Consider the following 19182-nt stretch of genomic DNA (forward strand, 5'->3'; position numbering starts at 1 on the left):
AGTATCCTTTAAGTGGAAATAGTTTAGGAACTTCAAACTTTAATATTGCCACATTGAATCTCCCCCAAAACTTAATTTGATTTTCTATTCAATATAATGTGATTATTGCTGGAGTCTGAGAGTTGATTATTAACAATATTAATTCCATCAGCTCACTTTTGTATCCAAACAGTGAAGATCATTTTTCTAAGTCCTTCTGTAACAAGAAAAAGTTTCTTCAGAGCATCATCTAGAAGGAAAATGTTTGTCTTGCTTTGCTGATTGCTTTTCAATTGACTCTGTCAGAGAATTATGAACATGACAAGGGACAAGAAACACCCACTATATTGGTTTCCCTTCATAATATAGTCTTGGCTTTTTTCACCAAGAATCTGAGTACTTGCTTCAATTGCTTCTTATATAGTTCTCACGTCTCTTATTTGTGACTGTGATCAGATTAGTTTTGGAAGTAAAGTCTGATAGGATAGTTACCAAGGATATTTTCTGATTCCATTAGCATCAAGTTTGGGAATATCTTATAGAAGATTAGTGTTTCAGGGCAGCAGGAAGTAATATTAATAATAATGAATGCTATCTGGACTATTTAAAGACAAAATTAGGTGTAAATATCTAGTCAGAGGGTACAATTTTCTTTAATTTTAGACTAAGATTTTTTTTATATTCAAAAGTCTTTACACAAACCCAAAAGCCACTCACAACAAAACATAAAGAAATTTCAAAATCTGAGTAGCTCGCATAGCATAGTGGAAACATACCCAACATCTTATTTGATCCAATCATCTCTACATTATTGCTAAATTCAGGCTGCAAATATATATAATAAGTCTCTCTCTCTCTCTCTCTCTCTCTCTCTCTCTCTCTCTCTCTCTCTGTGTGTGTGTGTATGTGTCTGTCTGTTTTTCTCCCATTCTGTGTTTCTATATCTCTCACTGTCTCTCTCTGTTTCTCTGTCTCTTTGTCTTTGTCTCGCTCAGATTCCTGACCCTGTGTCTGTCTGTCTGTCTGTCTGTCTGTCTGTCTGTCTCTCTCTCTCTCTCTGAATGTGAGTGTGTGTTTGCCTGCCTCTCTCTATACCTCTGTCTCTCACTGCCTCTCTTTGCTGCACCCTGTGTCTCTGTGTCTGTCTGTCTGTTTCTCCTCCTAACTTCCTCTGGGTGTGTACCTGTCTGTGTGTCTGTCTCTCCTTCCTCCTCCCTCTGTGTGTGTCTGTATGTCTGTCTGTTTCTCCTTCCTCTTTCCTGTTTGTGTGTGTGTCTGTGTGTCTCTCTTTCCTCCTCCCTGTCTCGGTGTGTCTGTCTGTCTTTCTTCCTTCCTCCCTGTGTGTGTGTCTGTCTCTCTCTCTGTATCTCTCTTTCTTCCTCTCTGCCCATGTGAGGTGTTGGCGGTAATTACTATCATCACTGAAGTACTAGAGTACCATCAATTAGATATTAGTTTTGACAACTGTTTCTTTACTTTCTAGCCAGCCATGCTTGCTAGTTGGAATAGATTCCGGTTTTTAACTTGGCCTCAGTAGTCACTGGAATTGAATTCTTTGGGAACACAGAAATAAGCAGTAGATTGTGCCTGCATGCTGCTGACATCTTTTAGAACTAGTTTGGGAAATTCCTGATTCCCGACCATGTGGAGGCACGCTGTTATGGGTAAGATGAGCAGAATCCTCTTTGCAATGAGCCATGAAGATATGGTCTCCACTCAAGGCAATGCAGTGTCCCAGGGATGGTGACATTCACATCACAGACAAAGGGAGTTCACCCTTTACCTGACAATGACATAAAACATGTTTTGGCACAAATATATCATAAACATTGGCCAATCAGAGCATAAACAATAGAGATCCATCCTGGGAGATTCCTGTTATGACTGCCATTACCCAGTTCTCTCCAGATTGGGGGAAGTTGTAGAGGCAGCTCTAGGGTTGACCAGGAAGTGATATCCCCATTAAACAAGCAGTCAAGCTATTTATCAAGAAATATATTTCATTTCACTATCTTAAGGAGAACCATAATCCTTCCAGACTGTAGGAATGTCAGATGTCAACCCAGGGCTGGTTGTAAGCTTCTCCAAGCCAGAGATTCCTGCAGGTTTTCTAGATTCTTCTAGAACTTCATAGTGTCCTTTAGATGAACCAGATTTTCTCCATATATTTAAGACAACACTGGGATTCTGAGGGTAGAGTTGCAGGTTGCATCTTGAAGCAGGCTTACAAATCTAGCCATCTTCTACTGAGCTAGACATTAACAAGGTTTGTGAAGGATAAAATTTACAAGTTTGTGCAGGTAGAGAGTTGGGGCTGATCTTGGAGGACTTGGGGGAGGAGAAAACATGATTAGAATATAACATATGGAAAAACGTTTAAATAAAAAAAATAATAATAAAACAAAAAACTCTAGATCAGTGGAGAATCTCTTCCCCGTACCACTTTGCAGTCTAGGAATCTCTTGCAAGGTTAGATAATAACTTAAAATGCCCCCACCCTGTGGTTTCCATTTATGTCAAGTCATGGCCGCAAGCATGCATCTACATTTGAAAATCTTGCTTATTCATGCCTATTTCTGTGTGCAAAGTTCCCAGCCTTACAGCTTAATAAATAAATGCATTTCACCAAAGCATGCTAATTAACTATCAAAATGTTGCCCTGAAGAAAAAAAGCTTTAAATAATGAAGTTTTAATTAGCCTATCAATTTCCATGTTTAGCTTAACTGTAAAATGCTTGCAACATCGAGTGGAAATTCTTTTCGGTTTATCAGTTTTTCCCAATTTTCAAGAGCGAAGGGAAATGGGCAATTCCTTCTCTCTGTTGTTATTAGGCACTCAGGTCATTACTGGCCCCTTGGTTTTTCCCACATTTCAAAAGAATTTGGGGGAAAAAAATCAGTACAGAAATGTAAGCTCATTTTCAGGGTGTCCAAGCTGTGGCAGAATATGTCCAATTTTCTCCCTACTGTGCTTGCAGTCTTCTTTAAGATGTACAGAAAACCATGACACAAAGACCAGACAATATGTAGATTTAGTTGTAGGTTAGTCTTTTCCTGTATTTTAACTCAACTGGATTCAGGCTATCTCCAGCTTCTAGTCCCTATTATAGATACAGGTTTTTGAGATTTTGTTATTATTGTTATTTGTTTCTTTTTTTCTAAATTCATTCCTTAGGAAAATGAGATGTATATCCCATCTCTTTCTCCCTATCCTTCTCCCTCTCTCCTCCCCCTCCTCTTTCTCTCTCTCTCTCTGTGTGTGTGTGTGTGTGTATTGAATGCATGTATTTGATTTCATGTGTGTGGGTGCATATGTGTGCATGAAGATGTCAGAGGGGGATGTCAGGGTGAGTTTCTTGATTGCTCTCTTCTCTTATTTACTGAGACAGAATTTCACACTGAGCCTGGAACTTGATGTTCCACCATTCTGGCTAAATTAGATCCACCTTCTCTCTCTCCTTCTCCATCCCGGTGGTGACAGGCAGCCACCACAGTCACTATACCCAGTTCTAGGGTTCTGAACTCTGGTCCTAATGCTGACAAATGGCAAGCATTTTATCCACAGAGCCATCTTTCTAGCCATAGGCATTCCATCTTCTTAAGTAGTGCCTTTTAGTGGGTAGGAGTTTTCAAGTCAGAAAGGTCAGGAAAAGGAGGCATAGAGAGGGCACACATGCACAACATATATTTGTATGAAAATGTCCATATGTGACACAGCACTATGCACAATGAATATACATAATACATTTGTTTTTCAAATCCACATCTATGAAAGAGAAAGGTGTCTAGGGGTTTGTGGGATGCTGGATTTAAACTCTCTAGGACCCTGGGTCTAGAAAAGTTTCCCCCATGCCTGCCCCACATACACAGGTCTACTCCCTTTTATGGATACAGAACAGGTGCCTCTGGTTGCTGCCCTTGGAGTTCAAGCTTGGCTCCCTACATTAATTATTCAAATTCAAGGTGATATAGTCTGACAGCCTAAGAGAGGAGGAGCCCTTGGGATAGAATTGTGCCCTGACTCTTGTATTCCCGTAGGATGTTGCTTTCCTGCCCAGATGCCATTATGGGATCACAATACAGACCCCCCACACTTTTGTCCATTCCTTAATCACAGGGGATTTGGAGGAATACTCTGGATTTGGTATGAAAGTCTGGAACTATGCTTCCACCAGAATGAAATACAAACGAATGGAAGCCAAAGTCAGAGGGCGTCCAGTTCAGACCAGATAACCATGACCAAGAACCCTCTCCCCATCTTCTCTTGCTTTCAGTTGCTTCTGGAAAGGTGCCTGCAACTGACTTCAGTGTTGCTAGACTTGAGGCGGGATGTAGTTCAAGCTCATGATTCTCCTCATAAGCCTCTAAAGTACCACAGTTACAGGTGGACACCATGCTGAAGTAGACCCACCTCAACAGTGACTGAAATGTGTAGCATTGCTTTATAGGCTGAAATATACATACATAATACACACACACACTATCCTCTTAAAAAAACTACGACCCTGCTTCAATGTAATGATCAATGAAGATGAAACCAGCTTTAATGCTTAATGGCTGGACAGGATCTAGAATGACCTGGGAGACCAGCCTCTGGGTGTAGCTATAAGGGAGTGTCTGCATTAGTCTAGTTGAGGTGGGCATACCTACTGTAAGAGTGAGCTGAGCACAGCATTCATCTCTCATCTCGACCTCTAGACTGAAGCCTGACTCCGTGTGAGCAGTTGCCTCATGCTCCTCCTGCCATGCCTTCTCCGCTATGATGGACTGTATTCTTGAATGTTACCAGACTGAGCCCTTCCTCTCTTAAGTCACCTTTTCAAGCGTCTGTCACAGCAGCATGAGAACGAATGGACACATTACCCATCAGACAAGGATCTGGAGAGAGTTACACCTCTTAGTCCTGAGACTGAATAGAGGAAGAAAATAGCCAAGATTCTTCCCTAATGTCTCAGCCCAGAATCTTCACTTCGGTTGTTTTTTGTACAGGCATCCAGGGTGGTCGAAGACCTGAAGCAGAGAATGCAGGTAGCGTCGCAGGTGACAAACAGTGACAAACAGGAGTACATGAAACTTATTTTGAGAATGTTACTGGTTTTGAGGATAATCAGTCTGGAAGTGTAAAATATGAAAAAGAAAACACTAATAAAACCTCTGTCTACAAGTTAGTCTATATATCATTGTATGGTCCTTATTTGTGAACTGTACTCTAATAAACATAATGCAAGAAAGACTCGGAATAGCATTATAGAATGTTGGACTAGGTGGTCTGCTATTATTCTCATGTGTGTGGTGTACGTGTATGTGTGTTTTTCATGTGTGGGAAGTATGTGTATGTGTGTGTTTTCTCATGTGTGTGGTATGTGTATATGGCTGTGTGTTTTCATGTGTGTATGGTATCTATATGTGGTATGTATGTGTGTGTTTTCTCATGTATGTATGGTGTGTGTATCTGTCTATTTTTCATGTGTGTGGTGTGTGTATGTGTGTGTTTTTTCATGTGTATATAGTATCTATATGTAGTGTATGTGTGTGTTTTCTCATGTGTGTATGGTGTGTGTATCTGTGTGTTTTTCATGTGTGTGTTATGTGTATGTATTTATTTTCATGTGTGTGTGATGTGTGTCATTTTTTCACGTATGTAAGGTGTATGTTTGTGTGTGTATTTTTCATGTGTGTGGTGTGGGTATGTGTGTGTTTTTATGTGTGTGTGGTGTGTGTATGTGTGGTTTTTATTTTCATGGGTGTGTGGTGTGCATAGTATGTGTTTTTCTATGAGTGTGTTGTGTGTATATGTGTATTTGCACCTCTGTACATCTATGCCATGAATATCCACATGGCGTTTTGAGCCTAACACTTGAAATCAACCCCGATTGCTCTTCCACATATTCCTTGAGATAAAGTTGCTCAGAAATGCTCAGAGCTCATGAGATGTCCAGTTTCCTTAGCCAGTTTTTCTAGAGAATCCCTAGCTATATCTTCAGGATAGAGTTACAGGTGGGTCACCATGCCACCTGTTATTTTTATGGATCTGAGCTCTGGGCCTCAGGTTAGGATGGAAAGGAGCTCATTTCTGAGCCATGTCCCTAGGCCTGTCCACTGATCTGGGTGTGTGAAGTTTTCATAGATTAATTGAAAACAATCAAAGCAACTTAAAATTCAAAACACTGAAAACACAATCTAGGGGCCATTGGGTCATAAGCTCGACCTGGCAGTGCTCTTGCACTGTAGTAGCTATAATGTACTGTCCCCTGAGTCCTACTTCTGTGTAAAGTAGCATGTGGCAGCTCTATATTGATTTTACATTCGTCCATTTAATTTCTGATGAACTGAAGTTGCCAGTGGTGGTAGGGGAGAACCCACACATGATTAGGAAGAGAACGGATGTGGCAGGTTGAAGGTCAGGTTCCCTTGGACTTTATTTACCCCCACCCATGAGGTAAAACTTTTTGGGGCTATATAAGCAGAGCCTCTAGATTCCCCCACAGCAGAGCCTAAGGATGCCACCTGAGAGCACCTGGGACCCATAGCAAAGCTTCCTGCATTGCTGCCGTTCACCAAGCTCATGTTCTACAATATATTTTTTAAGTACCTTGATTTATACCTCTAATTGTTCTGCTATTGAAGCTCTGTGGTTGTTACACTGAGACATGACATGTGAGGTCATCAGTATGTGTGTTCCCTGGCCACAGTCACTTATAGTTGTCCCCAAATTAACAATCTCTATTTCCCTCTGCGCCAAGAGCTGGTTTGTTTCCTTGGGTTTTGTGGTTTTTACATGGATATCAAAATATGTGATCTTCCTATCACTTCCTCTTCGTGACCTGAGGAAAATATTACAGATTCTTCCCCGTGAGACAAATTTTGTCATTAGAGCCACGTTTCTTCCTGAACTCACAGAACTGGGGTTGTAGTATGTGGTGCAAAGATATCTGTAATTAACAAGCATTTTGACTAATCAAATTTTAAGGTCAAATGAGTCTTCTTAGCCTATGAATGCTTTGTATGGGACAAATGCAATGATGCTGTGGCTGTAAGACTCTCTGCTGATGCATTAAACTCAATCCCCAAGACACAGGTCACCCCCATGCCCTCATTAAAACACATACAATCTCAGCTTACTTTCTCACAGAAAATATGAACACTCTTGCATTTTTTTCCATTGGCTTCCGATACTCAATGATTATTCTGGTTTTATGTTATATACTTCTTACTATAATGATATACATTATACAGTGCTTGACTACAGCTTTGCAATTCTAGAGGGGTTTTCAGACACTTACAGAAACACTCAAAACAGACTCAGAAAATAGAAAATGGCTAAAGCATTTCCTGACAATCTCCCAGCTTCCTTTCTTTCTTAAAACAGCTCTCCTGGTGTTCAGAGAATATGATGGCACATAATTATGATGCTTCTTAAATGACAAATGGACAAAACAGGTGCTTGGGACAGAAATACTAAAACTCCCCTGTTGAAATTATGGCTTTGGCACAGAATGTCACTTATTTAATAATTCAAACAGCTGTATCACATTTCCTCAAAACTGAAAAAAAAACTACAAAAGCCTAGGTACCTTTTCCTTGTTATTTTACAAAAATAAATAACCAAGAGCATTAATTCCCAAGCCCATAAGGTATAGAGACACAACTCACTGTCAGTTTGTATTATGAGGAAAAGTATATGGCTAATGGGAAATGCTTTTTGGTTTTGTCTTTTGCCTTTCTTATGACTTTGTACCAGCTTTTCTTCCTCCTTTCTAGCTAAAAGTATATGTATATGTATATATACTATATATATGTATATGTATATATATATTAAACTGGCATCTTTTTTAAATATCACACCAACACACTCATGAACACATGGGCATGGGCATGGATGTTCATGCATGTCTCTATATACCAATATGATGGTTAGTGTTATCAATTTGACCCAAGCTACAAACAGATCCTCTGGGCCTGTTTGTGGGGATTATCTTGATTATATTAATTGAGGTGGACAGACAAGCCCACTGTGGGCAATATCATTCCCTAGGCAGCAGATCCTGAACTGTTAAAAAAAATGGACCTGAGCACTAGCATGCATCTAGAAGTCTCTTCCTCCTAACAGTGGATGTCATGTGACTGGCTGGTTACCATGACTTCCCCACCATGATGGACTCTGAACCCAAATAAACTCTCCATTAAGTTGCCAGGATATATCTCAATCTCTGTCTGTCTATCTGTCTGTCTGTCTGTCTTTTTTACACAGAAATAGGAAAAGAAACTAAGAGAGCAACCACCATGACAGGGTAAAAGCAACCTAAATTCTTGCCCTTTTCAGAATGCAAACACTGATTCTCACAAACAAAAAACAAAACAAAAACAAAACAAAAAAGAAAGAAAGAAAACAAAACAAAACAAAACAACAACAACAACAAACACTGAAAGTGTTTCCTTAAATAACTGTCCCTGCATGTCATAACCACTATGTAATTACTGATCAATTACTTGTGGTGAGGAGATCACAGATCCCCTCTCTCCCAGGAACCGACCACTTGCTCCTCCTTCCCATGCCCTGCAGCTGACAAACCCTGCTGTGCAGGTGAAGGCACACACATCTCCACAGGGGAAAGCACGCTGGCCTCCCCCACCCCACTTCCTGCAGATGAAAGAGAAGCTTACCCTCTTCCCTGAGTGCCTGCCTTCCTCCCCTCCTTGTCAGTCAGGGAGAGCCACCTTACATACCCTAGAGTGGGACTTCCCACCAGCTATACATTCCCTTTGCTGCCTGATAGCTCTCCGACTCCTTCAGCTCCCTCCCTGTACTCCAGCCATGACAGACATGAGGGTAACTAGTCAGAAAGCCCTCCTGATAAAATTTATTTTAAAGGAGAAATGTCAACCAGCCATTTGTATTTGTCTTATTATGAATTCCTTTCATATTTCTGTAGACACTTGGAAGCCTTTTTTTTTTTTTTGAGACTGGCTCTAATTTCAAGCAAACTAACAATATACCCAAAGATGACCTTGAACATCTGATCCCCCTGCCTTTGAATTCAAACTACTGGGGTTGGTTTCTGGTTTGTGTTATGGGATGCTAGGGATCAAAGCCAAGTTTCTAGCACAGAAGAGCCATGTTCTACCACCTGACCACACGAGCTACATCTCCAGCTCCCTTGATGCCGATTTTCAAGTTCGTTGTTCTTCTCAACAGAATGCCATTCTCTTCTCTACACATGAAGGCATTAAAACCTGTCTGACTCTGGACATTTGGTTTCCCGTGAGATCTAAGTGTGTATGGGGGTTGGAGTCATATCAGTATCCTGTATACCCACGACTGTGCATGTTCTTCACGTGTATTTGAGGAGGACATTATGTGTCCTGCTCTACCCCTTGAACAGGGTCTCTCATGACCCTAGAGTCAGGTGGTCAGCCAGCAATCCTAGCTCCAAATGCCCCCAAACCTGACTGTGGGAATTACAGACTTATATGGCTATGACCACCATTTTTCATACGTTCTGGGGATCCAAACTCAGGTCCCACGCTTCCACAGCAAATACTCTTAACCACTGAATCATCTCCCTGACTGGGGACTTGATTCTTTGCGTGGCTCCAAACAACTGCTTTGCCACCTTCGTAGGGAGGACCGTCATCCAGTTCCTGAGCCGTTCTCAGGACTCACCTCTCCTTCTCTGGGCCATGGCCTCCCGTTCTGGGTGTGCTTGCTCTGACCCTGTCTCTTCTTCTGTCCTCCGTCAGCAAACTTGCACAGCAAAGGCTCACTGGGGGCTGGAAAGGTAAGATAGTAAAAGTGTATTAGCAAATGGCCAAGAGAACACCTAGTCATTCCAGGTGGCTTCACAGTGCGTCTTGGTTATGGATGCTTTCGGAAGTAACTTCTGGGTTCTCACCCTCTTTCCTCTGAGCTTCACTGATTGGTGTTCTTATCACTGCTGGGCCTCCGGAAAGCACGGGTGGACCTTGAGAGATTGTTACATACGCTCCTAGAAAACTGGTTGTAGTAGAACGAGCACCTGTCTCCAAGACAGGAGTCTCCCCATGCAGTGAGACATACGTCCATCCCCAGCACCCGCAGTGGCTATTGCCCTCTCAAGGCTGCTGTACTATCACCATGAAAACTACAGAAATCAATTTTGAATCTTTTTAGAGGCCAGAGCAGCAGGTTTGAAAAGGCATTGAACATAAAGCTACACCTCAGAAATTTGCTTTATTTGGAGAGAGGGCTTTGCAACCAGGGATTAGGGTTTGAGTTGTTGAGGTGTGAGAACTCTCAGACCAGAGGCAGCAGACCGGGGCTTAAGAGCTAGAGAGAGCGAGCAAGCGAGCAGCCAGAGGAAACATGACAGGAGACCTGAAGGGAAGAGAGATCCTTGAGAGAGAACTCTTCCTAAACGAGGAGGGTAATTCTGGTTTTTGGAAGTTTCCTGGAACTGGTGGGATGACTTATGCCACTTGAGTTAATTTGGCATAGTCTATGTGCCAAGAAGCCAGGTACTGAGTAGGGCCATAAACCGTTCTTACACCATCTCTTAGGAGGGGTTAAAAGGCCTCAGCATAGTACAGCCTCTTAACTCTCTGTCCCATGTAGGGGTTAGAGTGTATGGGGTTTGATTTCGTTAGCATCCTGGTCTTGTTCTTGAGTGACAATCATCCCCAGGTAGTAGAAGAGAAAGGAGCTGCTGGGGACTGCTTGCCAAGGAGGTGGGGATTTTACTAAATAGCAGCAGAGTTAGCATCACTTTCTCACTAATCCTCTATAACTGCTCAAATACTAGAAGTGGATCTTCCACCAAAGCTTCTCCCTTCAGATTCCCAGTAAAATCTAGTAGGGAGCCAAGGAGTCCAACTGTCAGGATAGCAAGAAAGAAATCTGACAAACTATCACCAAGCATGTCAGGGCAGCTTCTGGGAAGGGGGGTGTGGGCTTTGTCTCTTCTCTCCTCCTAGCTCTAAACTGGTAAGGACTCATCCCCTAAGAGTCCTCCTCAAGTCCTTCTCAGCTCAGAGATCTGACGTGGAGAAAAGACTGTGTTTGTCTGAAGTGAAAACAGGTAAGTCGCCCCCAGAATCCCAAGAGCCAGGTTCAAATCTAATAAGAGGAGGAGGGAGAGGAGGAAGAGGAGGAGGAGGAAGAGGAAAAGAAGAAGAGGAAGAAGAGGAGGAGAAGGAGGAGGAGGGCAAGAAGAAGGAGATAGTACCTTGAAGACCAAAACCCTGCTGGAGAAGGGACTTCTGCCCTGTCTCCCTGTACCCCTCTCCCTCCCATAGAAGAGCACTAAATCCTGGGAAGTAGAAATTTGAGACAGTAAAACATCCTCTTTGTTCTTAGTGTTGACCCTGAGTAAGCCTGTTTGCTTCCACTAACTTAAGCCTCCAAGCTATTTGGCAGATGGGGTAGTAGGGTGAATCCTAGCTTCCAGTAACAGAGGTTCTTTCTGCCTTTATCTGATAAATTAGCATGTGTGTAGGGGTCTTGCACATTTTTAGCAAATACTTCTTGAAGAATGTGGTCAAAATTAAAGTCTATTAGAATGGCTCTTCCAACACTGGTGCTGCAAAGAGTCTTTCTCAAAGCCTGACAAATGAGCACCATTTGTGGCTAATTGGTGACTGCCTCCACGTCCGTACATGTCTGAAGAGAAAGTCACATTGACCAGCAAATTTGGTGAACACATTAAGAAGCCTGAGGAGATTAATTGACTAGTGTGTGTGTGTGTGTGTGTGTGTGTGTGTGTGTGTGTGTGTGTTTTGGAATAAACCAAATATTATTTTGTAAGTTCATAATTAACCAAAATAAATCACTTCCTACCCCTGCCATCCAAGAATACGAACTCAGCTAAATATTAATTGTATCCCTAGGCATTTCTCAAGTTTGAAGACAATTCTAATTGTCTCAAAAATCAATAGTGGGGAAAGAATATAAGCAAGCCAGCATCTACAAATAGACTGTCTATAAATACATATTTGAAAATGGCTTGACTAAAAAGGACAATAATATTCTGACCGATTCCCTAATAATATTCTGACTGATACCCTTTATTAGCTGCAGATAGCTCTTTTCCAGAACAGAAGGAAAAGAGCAGGACATGGCTCACCATTGGTGAAGAGAAATGGAAAATAAGATAGTGTCCTTGTCCTACACAATGCACATGGCATCCTAGGGTAGTCCTGCTCCTTTCCAATGGCACAGTCTGCAGTTATAGTTATTAGGGATCAGGTGTGGTTCAAGAGCCTTGAATACATGGTGTAAGGATGCAGCTCAACTGGCAGAGTCCATGTGTGTTGTATCCACCAAGCCTTGAGCTCACTCTCTACCACTGCATAAATTGGGCATGGTGCTACCTGCTTGTAGTCCTAGAACCTGCAGGTTGGTGCCAGGCAGATCAGAGATTTAAGAGCATTCTTGGTTACATAATGAGTTTGAGACCTGCCTGGCATGCATGAGGTCTTGTCTCTAATTAATTAATTTATTAATGGAAAAAAAATCTCAGAAGCAATCAAACCATATTGTATATTGTGGTGCTCTGAAAACCTGATGAAATCTCAGAACCACTCCATCCCACATTACCTGGGGCCCGAGTCATCCTTTGCCTGGCGTTTACCACTGCAGGTGCTACCAGACCTTCTGTTGGTTATCTGTGCTTGTGTGCAGCTAACCGGAACACCCCATGGAAGGTCCAGTACCAATGGCAGGAACTAAGTAGCTGATGGACCAGTAAGCATCTGCAGTGGGGAATGCTGGGTAAAGGATAATGGTGGTAAGATTTGCCAAAGAGAAGGGCCTTTTATGTAAGTAGCTAAATAAAAGCCCTAGAATTAATTCCTAAAGGAAGTCATTCTCTGTTCACTTCAGGTCCTCACACAAGTGAGTGCAGTGCCTGTTGTATGATCATTTGCTGCAAACTGAAACATTTCCCTCAGAAAGAAGGAGGCTCAGCTCTCACATTTTCGAGAAAAGAGATGTGGAAGATTCTTGCCCTACCAGAGTGGTATAGACAGAAATAAACAACAGCTGAGCAGCCTGTCAGCTCTACAGACAGTACACCTTGTGACAGCAGTCTCCTGTGTCCTGTTGGGCCTTTCCACAATACAGCTGCTTTTAAATTTTTTCAGTTTACTTTACTTTATTTATTTAGTCATTTAGTCATTTGTGCTTCTGGAAGTAACCCCCACTCACACTCCAGTTCATACTACCGACAAACATCCCTGTATTGCTCATCAAGTTGTTGCCACTGTTGCTTTGTCTGTCGTGGGTTCCCTTTCAGGATGAATAAATGTGTGTGTGTGTGTGTGTGTGTGTGTGTGTGTTGTCTCCACAGGAGAAGTATCTCACACGACAGTATCAGGTCACATCTTTCAAAAAGGGCAGGTGGACATGGCACGATCTTTCCAGTGTGAGGCAGAGGTCACGTTCTCACTGAGTTTATGACAGTGTAACAGCACATACTTTTACATTTTCTTTGCTGTTAATGCCTTACTGTGCTCTGCGGTTTGACTGAGAATGTCCTCCATAGGCTCAGATGTGTGAACACTTGCTCATCCCTTCATGGTGCTGTTTGAGGATGGGGTGAGGAGGTGTGGCCTTGTTGGAGGAAGTACATCATGGAGCAGTGCTGTTCCCAGTGTGCGAGCCCTTCCCGCATCCTGCTGGTGTTCGAAGGTGTGAGCTCACAGCTTCCTGCCCCTGCTGTCCTGAGTGCCACTTGCTGCCATGGTTTCTGTTCATGCTGTCACAGTTCTAGACCATGCTGGCTATTTATCTCTCTAGAACCATATGTCATGTGCTTTATTAAAACAACAGAAAAGTAACCAACACACCATGGATAATTTATAAATGAAGATGTGTGGGACTCATTATAAGGAACAATTTCAGACAAGCCTCGGAGGTCTGAAGGTATCCTTTGAGATAAAAGTAAGACCTCAAATACAGATAGCACTCCATATTAAAACATGGGACCCAGCCCTTTTTCCTTGTCTGATCCATAGAACACCTGACTGAGTAGTGACTTTGATGAAACAAATAATCCCACAACAGAAAGCCTGAGCAATATCTGCCTAGGCCTCTGCCTTTAATTATAACTGATGTCAATTCTCCCTCCAGAAGAGCATGCTAAAAACTAAATGCAATCACTAATGCCAATGCCTGATGACTGAGAACATCTCCTGTGAGATTTGCAAGCTGTGTATGCCATGTAAAACCATCCATCTCCACACAGTGCTTGCTCCCTTGGCCTTTCTGAGAGTCTGGCTATGTCTACCAGTCACATGGGGTGCCATGCATGCATGCCATCTCCTCATTGGCAGAAGGACAAACTCCTCACTGAGGTACAGAAATCTAGAAGCAACTTACATTACCTGCTCCAACAACTGGCTGGTTTTCCCATGCTTACAAGTGTCGCCCCAGCCTGCCTGTTAGGCAAAAGACTTTTCTACCAATGAAATTTGCATGTGTAAATATGATACACATAGCTTTATTGATATGTTGTAGTTTGTCTGGATTTTGTTTGTTTGCTTTTATAGGGTCTCTCACTGTAGCCTAGCCTAGGCTAGAATTCACTCTGTAGTCCAGGATGGCTTGAAACCCAACGTAATCCTCCTGTCTGCTTCTCTCAGGTACTGTGATTACAGGCAAGTGCCACCAGCCCTGAATCATTTTTTAAGTTATCACAAGTCGGAGCCCAGCTTTCAGTAGTGGGTTCTCCCTTTCTACCATGTGAATCGAATCGTAGCAACTGAGCAGAGTCTTTAGACTTTGCAACTAACACCTTTACCAGCTGGACCAACTTGCTGGGCTACCGACTTTAAAAAACAGACAAACAAACAAACAAACAAACCCACCCTTACATCCCCCCAAATGAATTCTTTGAGTTTACTATACATGTTCATGGCATGCCATTTCCAAGTTTGACATATGTGTATGCTCATACACACATACTATTTTCTCTATAGTCAAGCAAAAGAATGGGTCCTTCAACCATGAGACTCAGCAATTTCCTTTGAGTCACACAGCTTTCTCTTTAGCTCAGAAGCATTGCATAAGGAAGGGACCTCCTTCTGGTCCTGATAACGAAAGTTCTTCACTTGTATTGGCCATGACTAAGGTTTATAAAGCCCTCTCCCTTCGCACAGGCCCTTGCTGCACTCACTGATGAAGGCAAGTCTCTCGGGTAATAAAAATGTCCCTTATCTGCCACCTTACAATAAGGAACCAGTAATGGCCAAGGGCCTTGCTCCAGTCTGGAGACCTGACATTCAAAACGAGGTAACAGTTAAGTCACAAGGTCTGGTAACACAGGACCTCACTCGAGGCTCCTGCCTTATCTCCTTCCTGAGGGCAAGGCCGAAGCTCCTCTCACATGGATGTGCACTGTGTCTACACCAGCTGGACGTAACCCACACCCTGGCATCCCCCTGTGGTCAGATCCCTGTCTTCATTTGCTGCAGTTTGTATCAGGAGCAAATATCCAATTGTCCTCTTGGTTATCTCATGCTTTCGGGAGAAACAGACTGCCGTTGCCCTTCTGTCCTCTGCCCCCACCCTGCTTCCCTTTAATGCCACAAGGCTCCTGGTAATAGCCCTCTCACGAAGCAGATTGTGTGGCTGCTGCCTGTGGGCTTATGGTGGTGGGCAGCACTGGGCTCCTTGGAAGCTTCATTTGCTCTTGTTACTGGCTATTATTCATTTTATCATTCTCTGGCTACTGGCTTGCAAAGGTTCTATCAGAACTGCACACCTGTGAAAGCTGCATCTCCCCATGAGCAGGGTATCTCTAAGCAGGGTGTCTCAACGTTTCCATCTCCTCATGAGCACGGCAGCGTATCTCTAAGCAGGGTGTCTCAACGTTTCCATCTCCTCATGAGCACGGCAGCGTATCTCTAAGCAGGGTGTCCCACCTTTCAAATCTCAAGAGGTCGCACTGGAAACTCTCTGTGGTTTGGTTTGGTTTTATTTTCTAGTTATTGTTGATATTATCATTGTTTTGGTTGCAAAAGTTTCTATTACAAATGCAAAACTGTCAAAGATACATCTTCCTCTTAGGTAGAGAATCTAACTGTTCACAAGCATTCGGCTGTACTGGGGAAGGCCTTCTCTCTGTCCCACATTAAGACATAAATAGTAATAATTTTATGGTCAGGTCTCAGGAAGTCTGATCAAAGTAATAACTCCTGATTACATTTGTCCTCTTTAAAACAAGTATGTATGTATCTGTAATTATAAGATTCATTTTAATTTTTAATATATTACATATCTTTATATGCATTGTACATTTACTTACACAAGGAGACTGGTAAAAAACTATGCACTAAAGGGCTAGGAAGATGGCTCCATCAGTAAAGTGCTTGCCACACACACAACAGGATCTGTGACCAACCCTTGTAGCTTATGCAAAAAGGCATATCCTTAATCCTAGAACTGGGAGACAGAGAAAGTCAGATCCCTAGAGGTCGCTAGCTAGCCCACCTAGCCAAACCATTCAGTCCCAGGCCAGTGGGAGACTTTGTATCCAAAACCAGATGGATGGTATGAGGAACAACATTCAGGGTTGACTTACAACCTCCATCCACATGTCCAAACACACACACACAATGTACACACAATATGCATATAAAACCACACACGTGTGTGTGTGTGTGTGTATGTCTGTGCGCACACACACACAGATATATTCCTACATGCCCACATATACATATTTAAAAGAATTCCTGTAGAATCTTGAACTATTTAGACTTAAAATGTCATGGTTGCAGTAAAAGAAACAGCCTCAAATGATTAATTAACCCTGGAATCTCTTATCCACTGGCAGCAAAAAGATATAGAGAAGAATGGGGCTGGAGAGAGGGCTCAGTGATTGGAAGAGTTAGAGGATCTGGGTTCGATCCCCAGCACCCAGGGGACAGCTCACAGACACCTGTACCTTCAGTTCTGTATCTGTTGCCCTCTTTGACTTCTACTGGCACTGCATACACACGGTACACAGACACACATGCAAGCAAAATAACTGTACACATACGATTGACTACAAATCTAAAACAAACAAACAAACAAACAAATTACAGACGTGCCACCAAAGCAAAAATTGGCAAATTCCCTATTTGTCAAGTGCTAAATATTTAGGGACCATAATATTATGGCTTTTAAAACTCTTTTGAGGTCTTTGAGTACTTTTGTTCATTGAAATAAACAATAACCTTGGATGAACAATTTTAGCACTGAGTGAAAATTAGAAGTCATAGAGCAAGGGTCTTTAGTTTTCCATCGGAATGCCTTTGAATTTTAAGGTTTCTTGCACAGTGACATTCTTGAAGGATTGTACTGCAAATGTGTGTAAGATATTGGGTTGAGGCCACTGAAAATGGCATTTATGTTCATTAACATTGCCAAGTTAAAATAATGGGTTTTCCTCTATCAACAGCCCTGGCCAAATATTTACAAAATAATTTTTTAATAATTAAATCTCAAAATGAAAGTTGAAATATTTTATTTTATAAAGATGGGGCTGGAGAGAGAGCTCAGTAGTTAGGATCATTTCTTCCTCCTGATACAGGTCACGGGTTCAGTTCCCAGCACCCCTGTAGGATGGCTCACAACTGCCTGTAACTCCAGTTACAGAGAATATGATACCCTCTTCTGCCATTCACAGGAACCTGCACACGCGTGGCTCACACAGAGACACAAGCACACATGTATAAATAAAAACAATAAAGAATAAATCTTAATTTTTAGAAGATGGGTTTATATCAGGAATATGATCCTTGAGTTGTGGATATCCAGCTGGAGTTGCCCATTTTATAAAGAGCCATTCCACAGACAGCAGCAAGGCTTGCATGATTTTCTAACACTCAGGAGGCATACGACAGCTGCATAATAAAATGCCTTGATTTGATCATACAAATATATCCCCATGGTCTCCTCTTTACCCGCAGCCTCTTGCCATGATTTACACATTTAACCCTCTCCTCAAGCAATCTGTGCCCAGAGTAAAATCAGATATTTGTTTGTTCTGATGGTCCACATACTGGGGGAGGGATCGATCACCAGTGGCGACCGTGAGCTCCTCTGACTAAGCACTGATTTCTGTAGCAGGGGACTATTGCGCTGGCTTCAGTTTCCTTATTGCATGATTATGGTGCCAATTAATTTTGTTTAGTTGCTTTTAACAGTAGTTAAAATAGAGACTAAATGAAGAATAGGCCTTTGTGGAAGCAAGAGGCCTTTATAAACCTCAGACTGTGAGATGGGAGAAGACATTATAGTCTCTCACTCAAATGGGGAGTATTCAAAATATAATTACACCAATGCATGGCAATAAAGTTTCTTGGTAATTATGAAAAAGTAATTACTCTTTGCTTGCTTACTGGCGAATCTCTAGTCTTCTAACCTTATATTAAATATGATATATCAGTATATAATCAGATATGATGGTTACATTATCTGCTGTTTCAAGGAAACTAAATAAGAGGACACCGAAGACTTTTTAGCTTAACAAAATTAAAGTGCACATTATTTGCTTTTATTTTTGAAACTTAATAGTATCTTCAGTTTGGTCAATCACTAGAGAGGGCCTCTAACAGCCCACTTACAAGTAAACACAGGCGGGCCTCCAGTAAATAGTCTGACTGGGCATTAGCAGACAACACTCATCTTATTATCTTCCTGCCGTCTTCCTATCCTTGATGTACTTTGTCTTTTGGCAGATGTGTATACATATTTCTAGATGTGAAACTAGACAGCTCCAACTTTAAACCACAATTTCCATGGAAACAGAATAATTATATTTTAGAGTTAGAAAAAACTCTTTTTAGAAGATATATTTTGTTTTAAACATATGGGGGAGGGGCAAGCATATGCGATCAGGTGTGGGTGGATGCCCAGAGGTCTGAAGGGGGCGTGAGGACATCTGGCAATGGAGGTGAGCTTTGGAGCACTTAGAGGTGGAATCACAGGTGGCTGTGTGCTGCCCAACATGGGGGCTGGGAACCAAATTCCAGCCCTCTGGAAGTGCAGTAGGTGCTCTTAAACGGTGAGCCATCTCTCCCACCCCTGTCCTGAGCCATCTGTCCAGCACTCTCTCCAAATACATTATTCTATATTCTTCATCATCAGAGGCAAAAGAAAATTCACTTTTAGCAGTTCATATAGTGAATGTCATAATTTGGAGACGAGTCAGGGAGGATTGAGTGTTTGTTAATACAACACTG

The 19182-nt window shown here is 42.1% G+C and overlaps 1 protein-coding gene across 10 annotated transcripts in view; it reads right to left on the bottom strand.

Moving 5' to 3' along the window:
- The window catches only part of Rbms3 (RNA binding motif, single stranded interacting protein), a 1057168-nt gene that overhangs the window by 136927 nt on the left and 901059 nt on the right, over positions 1–19182 (bottom strand). For all 10 annotated transcript variants that reach the window (NM_001172121.1, NM_178660.4, NM_001172126.1 and 7 more), the window contains one exon: positions 9644–9750. In NM_001172121.1, coding sequence (NP_001165592.1) covers positions 9644–9750 — 107 coding nt within the window. The remainder of the gene's footprint in view (positions 1–9643; positions 9751–19182) is intronic.

This window comes from Mus musculus, chromosome 9 (genome assembly GCF_000001635.26).
Source record: "Mus musculus strain C57BL/6J chromosome 9, GRCm38.p6 C57BL/6J".
In the NCBI taxonomy this organism is placed as follows: Eukaryota; Metazoa; Chordata; class Mammalia; order Rodentia; family Muridae; genus Mus; species Mus musculus.